The 8,326-nt window shown below is 42.4% G+C and overlaps 1 protein-coding gene and 1 long non-coding RNA gene across 2 annotated transcripts in view; both read right to left on the bottom strand.

The window, feature by feature from the left end:
* Positions 1–326, bottom strand: part of LOC105001440 — a 6,237-nt gene extending 5,911 nt beyond the window's left edge. The window contains exon 1 of the long non-coding RNA XR_826867.1: positions 251–326. This is a non-coding gene — a long non-coding RNA (uncharacterized LOC105001440). The remainder of the gene's footprint in view (positions 1–250) is intronic.
* The window catches only part of LOC105001671, a 58,178-nt gene that overhangs the window by 13,214 nt on the left and 36,638 nt on the right, over positions 1–8,326 (bottom strand). The window contains 2 exon segments of the mRNA XM_010858054.1: positions 255–460; positions 5,309–7,175. Of these exon segments, the coding sequence (XP_010856356.1) occupies positions 255–460; positions 5,309–7,175 (2,073 nt within the window).

Genomic DNA, 8,326 nt, shown 5'->3' with positions numbered 1-8,326 from the left:
CACTTCCCAACTGGCCCCTTCCGCCCCTCCCCTCAGCGCTCCCCTTCAGCCTTCAATCCCCACCTGCACCCTCACGCCCTCCCCTCGGCCCTCTCCGCCGGTACAGCCTCCCCTCGGCCCTCAGTTCCCGCTGGGACCCTGGCGCCCCTCCCCTCACGCCCCTCCCTTCAGTCCGCACACCTCTTCTCGGGACCGACCCCGCCCACTCCCCTTCTCCTCCCGCCCCTGCCCCGGCCACCGCCGGACTCACCCACCGCGCTCGGTCTGGACAAGGATCACCGCGCTAGGCGCGCCAGGCCGCGCTGCGCCTGCGCGGTCGGCCCGACCACACTTCCCAGAAGCCCGCGCGCGGAGCGGAACCCACCCGAGACCCGACCGCGCCTCTCCACTCCCAGAGGCCCGCGCGGCACTGGAGCCGCGGCCAAAGGAAGTTGGATAGGAAGAGGGGAGGAATCGAGGGCTGGGAAGAGAGAAGGAAAACGGAGACTGGAGGAAGAGAGATGGGGGAGGGGAGGGCAGAAGAGTGGAAAGCAGAGGGTTTGCTTAGAGAGGAAGAAGGGGGAAGGAGAGAAAATTCCAGAAAAGGAGGGTGCCAGGTCCACCCATCTCCTGGGCTGGACTGAGGGATGGTTCTGGGCAGCTTACTTCAGCGTGATGTTATACAAAATAGCTGAATTATAGGAAATTTGGGAAACATACAGAGATGCAAAGTAACAAATGATCATAAGAAAAATACAGTATTCACCCTTTTTATTATGGCTTCCCTTATAGCTCAGTTGGTAAAGAATCCACCTGAAATGCAGGAGACCCCCCAGGTTCGATTCCTGGGTCAGGAAGATCTGCTGGAGAAGGGGATAGGCTACCCACTCCAGTATTCTTGGTCTTCCCTTATGGCTCAGCTGGAAAGGAATCTGCAATGCGGGACACCTGGGTTCGATCCCTGGTTGGGAAGATCCCCTGGAGAAGGGAAAGGCTACCCACTCGAGTATTCTGGCCTGGAGAAGTCCATGAACTGTATATGTATACTCCATGGAGTTGCAGAGAGTCAGATATGACTGAGCAACTTAACTTAAATGCCAGCTCCTGTTGGCGTTTTTATGACGTAAGAACGTGTTTAATCCTCACAACCAAGCTTCCAGGTGAGACAGTGGTACAGACAAGAGAGGCGGCACAGGAGGACCGTGGCGGGGCCGGGGTGGGAACCAGACCTCCCGGCTGGGCCTCTTACACCACAAATCACAAAGCCAAGCACAAAAGCATTTGCTGAAATGTCTGGGTGGCCACAGAAATGTGAAGAGTCAGCTAGTCTTAGGTAGTCATTAATGACTTCCATTAAATATTTTGACAAATGTAGATATACACATGTCAGCTGTAAAAAAAAATAACAGATATCATAGAGATCCAGTGTACCGTTTATCTGGTTCCTGTAAGGATGACGTCTGTTGTTACCTAACCAGGTTCATTTGCCCAAGGCACAGCAAGAAAGACAAGGCTTGCAACAAGGAAAAGGTTTATTCCTAGGCAGCCAAGCAAGGAGGTGGTAGAACATCTCATCTGCCTCCCTGAGGGGAGGGGCTGGAGATATTTTGGGTTAAAGAAGCAGAATGGTCCTAGGCATGCGGAAAGGTGCTGGAGGTGGGGGAAAGTGAGACAATCTGTGCTCTGTGCAGGCCTGTCTGAGTTACATGCTTCCTCATGTACTCACCTGTAACACAGGGTATGGCCAGCTACTCAAAGGAAAAGGAGATTACAGTCAAAAGAAGGCAAGGAAAACTGGGCAGAGGAAAACAGAAAAACATGTATTTAGGGGTTTATTTTTGATATTGAGTTCACACTAGATTACAGGTCTGGAAAAATGCTTTTCATTTAATATAGCACATTTATCTTTTATGGCTATATACACATTTTTTTCAACAGTTGCATATAATTCTATTGAATGAATTCAGCGTAATTAACTTACCCCTTTGCCCATGACCATAAATTGCTAAGAGTTTATCATTAAAAATGTTTCCCATTATACATTTACCTACCTTTGTACACTTTGGTTCTGAGGAATATTGATTCAAATGGTCTATATCTATATAGCAATTTATATAATGGGAAATGGATTTGCCTTGTTTTTCACACATTCACCAAAACTGGATTATGATCACTCTTCTATGGTTTAAATCAATCTATTGGGGGAAAAAAGCAGATTATATTATCACTTTATTTTGCATTGCCTTGATTACTAATGATAGTGGGTAATCTTCTTTTGCTGTTTTTATTTCATTTTCTTTTAAGTGGCCATTGTCGTTGTTTAGTTGCTAAGTCACGTCTGACTCTGCTACCCCATGGTCTGTAGCCTGCCAGGCTCTTGTCCATGGGATTTCCCAGGCAAGAATACTGGTGTGGGTTGCTGTTAGCACTGTCCATTTTCCTGAGTTGCAGGCATTACTATTACTGATTTGTAACGGTACTTTTAGTATTAGGGAGTATTGCCCTTTGTCATATTTGTTGCAAACGTTTTTCTTCAGTCTTTCATTTATCTCTTAACTGATGGTTTCACACAGAAGTGTTACTCAGTTTAACGTCACCTCCTGCGTTATGTGTACTGCTTAAGAAAGTGTGCCTCAAGCCAAGGTTACAGAAATGTTCTGTTTTTCTTGTACTTTAGTATTGTACATTTAGTGCTCTAATCTGTCAGAACTTCATCAGGGGCAAAGCATACATCTACACCTTTCCAGACAGCTAACTGTCCCAAGGCCATCTGATCAAGCTGCCTTCGCCCCACTGAAATGAAAAATCCCTTTTATCATATATAAGGGCAATCAAAACTCTCCACGTGCTCTTGACAAGACCACCTATCTCCGAGCCTCTATGCCAAAGTAAAGAGGAAGCCCCAAATGCCATTTGCCAGTGCTTGTGTCCTCCGGATACGAACTCCCCTCACACGGCCTTAGGCAGCAGCCAAGAGCAAACCGGAGAGCTCTGGATGCTCCAGGTACCTCCAGGTGCTGAAGTGCTCCAGGTATAAGTGTTCTCCACCAGGAGTAAGAGTATCTACTGAAGGGCAGGGGATCTCTTTTTAGGTGATGAAAATATTCTAAAATTAACTGTGGTGATGGTTACACAACCCTGAACATACGAAAAGTCACTGAATTTTATATATGGCTTCCTAAGTGGTTCAGTAGTAAAGAATCCTCCTGCTAACATAGGAGAAACAAGAGACTCGGTTTCCATACCTGGGTCAGGAAGGAACACTGAAGGAGGAAATGGGAACCCACTCCAGTATTCTTGCCTGGAATATTCCATGGAAAGAGGAGCCTGACAGGTTACAGTCTGGGGCATCACAGAGTCAGACACCACTGAGCACACACACACACACACACACACACACACACACAAACACACCTCTCAGCAGTGAAAGTGCTGAGTCCTAACCACTGGACTGCCAGGGAACTCCTTGAATCATATATTTTAAATGGGCGAGTTATAGCTCAGTAAGACTGCTGCCAAAACAAAACGAAAACATTTGATCCCTGGTCAGGGAACTAGATCCCTTATGCTGCAACTAAGGATTCTGCATGCTGTAACTAAGACCCAGCACAGCCAAATATATATACAGGAAAAAAATAAAACCAAAAATCTCTAACAGCCTCTAAATCACGATTCACAAAGGGTGAAAAGAACTCTCATGAACCTTGTTAAACCATCAGTTCTCCCTGAAACACTCAAAGCATCGTAACTATCCACTTTGAGACTATCACAATTATTCTCATTATGTCCTTTTTGGCTGACAGTTTTTTCTAGTTCTTCCTTCACCCCTTGGCTCTAATGCCCATATGTTCTGGGGGTGTAAGGCATCCCCTGCCAGCACCCTGGAAACCCCTGGATCCCTCTTTAGATCGTTTCACATTATGATACATGTCACATACTTACTATATAGTGTTGCATTTCAAACTTTAGTTTGTCTTTTCCCACTAGATCTGCAAGATCAAACTTTTTTTGGTACATTTCACACCTTGCTGCATCCCCAGTACCTAAAACAGTGCCTGGAACATTAGTAAATGCTCCACTAATCTTAATTTAATGAGTGTTACAGTACTATACTCCTTGTTATATCACAATACCATATAGATGCTCAAAATGAGCTTGTCAACTTACATATCGGGACTTCTACTGGAGTACCAGTGGATTCACGTATTTAACTTGGGAAGAAATGTCTTTGCCAGACTGAGTATGTCTATACAGAGACATGTCTAGCTTTTCATTTCCTCTGCTTTAAAAAAAAAAAAAAAAAACTTGTTTTAACATCTACATTCAAAAGCCAACTGCAATATGTATGTTTTCCTATTTTGGTATTTGTCTTGTCCGTCTCACAGAACAAGATGGGAAGCTTTACTGTATTTATTTTATATGCTAGAACAATTCAGTATCACAGGAATTGTCTGTGGTACTTTTCCACAGTTGAAAGTGTTGAACTGTCTTTTGTAGTTTACTCCATGGCTATTAACCTACTCAAGTTTTCTAGCTGGTTCATTTTAGTTTATTTTTAATACTCTCCCCTGGCAAGTCCCACATTCTACCAAATGCTTTTGTTCTAAGTGGCCTAGTCTCATTTCTAAGTGCCAGGTGAGGTGAGGTTTCCTCATCAGTGATGCTACATTCTCCTTTTTTTAAAGCCTTATTCTGCTAAACATTGCTGTTGTTCAGTCACTATGTAGTGTCTGACTCTTTTGCGACCGCATGGACTGTATCCCACCAGGCTCCTCTGTCCATGGAATTTCCCAGGCAAGAATATGGATTGGGTTGCCATTTCCTCCTCCAGTAGATGTCTTTTTATTCATACAGAGGGAAGAGCAAGCCACCATGTTACCCTGGATATCATAGAATCTTTCAATTCTGAATGTGTTCATCTTTCCAACCTACAAGGAGAGTAAAGAGTTCTCTGTCTACTCTAAAATTTTAGGCTTCTTAGTCTTGACCTACTGGCTCATTATACTTGTAGCTTAACATCACTGTAAGGAAAATTCTACCTTAATGGCACTAATTATAAGTCTATGACAGTATGCTAAATGCTTTAAGTGGATTACCTAACATTTTTCAAAATAAGTGTTTTAAATGGAAAAGTAACATGAATAAACTCTTTATTTTTAAAAAACTCAGCTGGCTACAGTGTTAAAAATACACTTGAGGGGAGCAAGAGGAAATATGGTTGTAACCCTATGCAGAAATCCAAATGAGATGGCTGCATCTTGGACTGGGATAATGACACACTGAGCTAGAAAAAAGTGACAGATTCTAGAAATGCTTCGAAGATTGAAACTAGAGGACGTGGTGGTAGGAGGAGGAGGGCATCGCTGAGGATGACTCTCCAGTATGAGTTCGCTGATGGTGAGCAAGATGTACAGTCTGCCTAAACGTTTTTCCACGTGCTTTACACTCATACGGCCTTTCGCCAGTATGAATTCTCCTGTGCGGTGTCAGATGGGCAATCTGGCTGAAGGCCTTGTTGCATTCCTTACACTGGTAAGGTTTCTCTCCTGTGTAGATTCTCTGATGCAGAGTAAGGGATTTACGATGACTAAAGGCTTTTCCACAGATGTTGCATTTGTAAGTTTTCTCACCCGTGGGACACCTTTGGTGACAGATCAGGGATGCCCTCTGTCTGAACGCCTTCCCACATTCGAGACATGCATAGGGTCTTTTGCCAGTGTGAAGTCTCTGATGTTGAGCAAGATAGGAGCCATCACTGAAGGCCTTCCCACATTGAAAACATTCATAAGGCTTCTCACCAGTGTGAATTCTCTGGTGCTGAATAAGGTGAGCAATCTGACTGAAGGCCTTACCACATTCCTTACATTCATATCGTTTCTCTCCAGTGTGTATCTTCTGATGTAGTGCAAGATGAGCATTCTGGCTGAAGGTTTTGCTGCATTCCTTACATTAGTAAGGTTTCTCCCCAGTATGAATTCTCTGATGGTGGGCGAGGTGCGTGCTCTGCCGAAAAGCTTTCCCACATTCCTTACATTCATAGGGTTTCTCTCCAGTATGGACTCTCTGATGAAGAGTGAGTGAGCCACGATGGCTAAAGGCTTTCTCACAGATACTACATTCATAGGGTTTCTCTCCTGTATGAATTCTCTGATGGACGGTCAGGGAGGAGCCATGGCTAAAAGCCTTTCCACACACATTACATTTATAGGGTCTCTCTCCAGTATGAATTCTCTTATGCTGAATAAGTCCTATGTGATCGGTGAAGGCTTTCCCACAGTCAATACAATCAAAGGGCTTTTCTCCAGTGTGACAATACCTTCGATGACGTATAAGAGAAGCGTTCTGCTGGAAGGCTTTCCTACAGTCAATACATTTGTAGGGTCTCTTTCCAGTGTGAATCCTTCGATGATGAGCCAGGGATGAACAATAACTAAAGGCCTTCCCACATTCGATACATTCATAGGGTTTCTCTCCAGTGTGAACTCTCTGGTGTTGGACAAGATATGCAAGCTGGCTGAAGGCTTTGTTACACTGCTTACACTGATAAGGTTTTTCTCCAGTATGAACTCTCTGATGTTGAATGAGATGAGCATTCTGGCTGAATGCTTTTCCACACTCAGTACATTTGAAGGGTTTTTCTCCTGTGTGGATTCTCTGATGTTGAGCAAGGTGGGCACTCTGGCTAAAGGCTTTTCTGCATTCGAGACATTCATAGGGTTTCTCTCCAGTATGAATTCTCTGATGAAGAGTAAGAGTTGAGAGTTTGCTGAAAGTTTTCTCACAGTCGTTACATTTCAAAAGTTTCTTTTCTCCATAGACCTGCTTGTCTTTTTTCACAAAGGAATGTGTCTTTAAGCTTTTCTTATCTGTGTCAAAATTATATATTCTCTCTTTGATGGGAAATACCTGTTTTATATACCATAATGTATTCAGATGAAAAATTGTCCCAGATTTGTTAAAGTGGTCGCCTTTCTCAATAAGGGTATCTATGTGACTGACTGTCTCTTGCCTAAAATGTGTCTTTGGACTTACCATCTCCCTCTCAAACAGGTCTTCATACTTCCAGTTTTCCCCTAATGTGGAACATTCAAGGCCATAGCTTGTAAATCTTTCCATTTTCAGTGCCTGAGATAATTTTTCCTCATAGATGTCCTGGTTTAGAGATAATTCCTTTTTCATCCACACGTACTCCAAGTCTGAAAGATATTAAGAAAGCAAATGTCTCCTTTATTTAATGCTAGAAGAACAGACACTTACAAAATAAAACCATGTGAATCACAACAGTTGCTGAAGCCTATAAAGGGACATGTTTTTGATAGTTCTTCAAGTTAGGTGATGTGACCATCTTTGCATTTCTAGAATAAACCCTCCTTGGCTATGGTATATTATTTCAACATGACTTTTTATTTAAGATATTGTACCAATATTTATTATTGCATTAATATTTCCCTTTTTTGGGATGCTATTTTGGTATCAAATGTTATACTATCTTCACAATAACATTTTAAAATAGTTCTTTTTATTCTCTGTCAAGGAAAACTTCAAACAATGATTTTTTTCTTTACAAGCTTTATATAATTACTGTGTGAAACTATTTGGGGTTAATTGCTTCTTTTTTGGGAGGAAGTAGTTCTTAAATGACTTCCTGCATATTTTCAGTGGTACCTGGTCTGTTCAAATTTTCTCTCTCTGGTGTCAGTTCTGGTAATTATAGTCTCATAAAGTATCATCCATTTCATTAAGATTTTCAAATTGTTTACAAATAGTTGACTTTCAAAAATGGATTCATATCATTCTTTTAAGTACTTAGGCATCATTTACCATTATTTCTTTCCTTGTGTCTTCTCTCATTTGTCCTGACAGTTTATATACTTTTATCTCTAGCAATATAAATCACTGTGCCTGATGAACTATGGAATAAGGTTCGTGACATTGTACAGGAGACAGGGATCAAGACCATCCCCATGGGAAAAAAAATGCAAAAAAGCAAAATGTCTGGGGAGGCCTTACAAATAGTTGTGAAAAGAAGAGAAGCAAAAAGCAAAGGAGAAAAGGAAAGATATAAACATCTGAATGCAGAGTTCCAAAGAATAGCAAGAAGAGATAAGAAAGCCTTCTTCTCTGATCAATGCAAAGAAATAGAGGAAAACAACAGAATGGGAAAGACTAGAGATCTCTTCAAGAAAATTAGAGATACCAAGGGAACATTTCATGCAAAGATGGGCTTGATAAAGGACAGAAATGGTATGGACCTAACAGAAGCAGAAGATATTAAGAAGAGATGGCAAGAATACACAGAAGAACTGTACAAAAAAGATCTTCACGACCCAGATAATCACGATGGTGT

Source organism: Bison bison, unplaced genomic scaffold (assembly GCF_000754665.1).
Source record: "Bison bison bison isolate TAMUID 2011002044 unplaced genomic scaffold, Bison_UMD1.0 scf7180017864383, whole genome shotgun sequence".
NCBI classification, from domain to species: domain Eukaryota; kingdom Metazoa; phylum Chordata; class Mammalia; order Artiodactyla; family Bovidae; genus Bison; species Bison bison.
The sequence above is the reverse complement of the archived record's forward strand: the minus strand, read 5'-3'. Positions and strand labels throughout refer to the sequence as shown.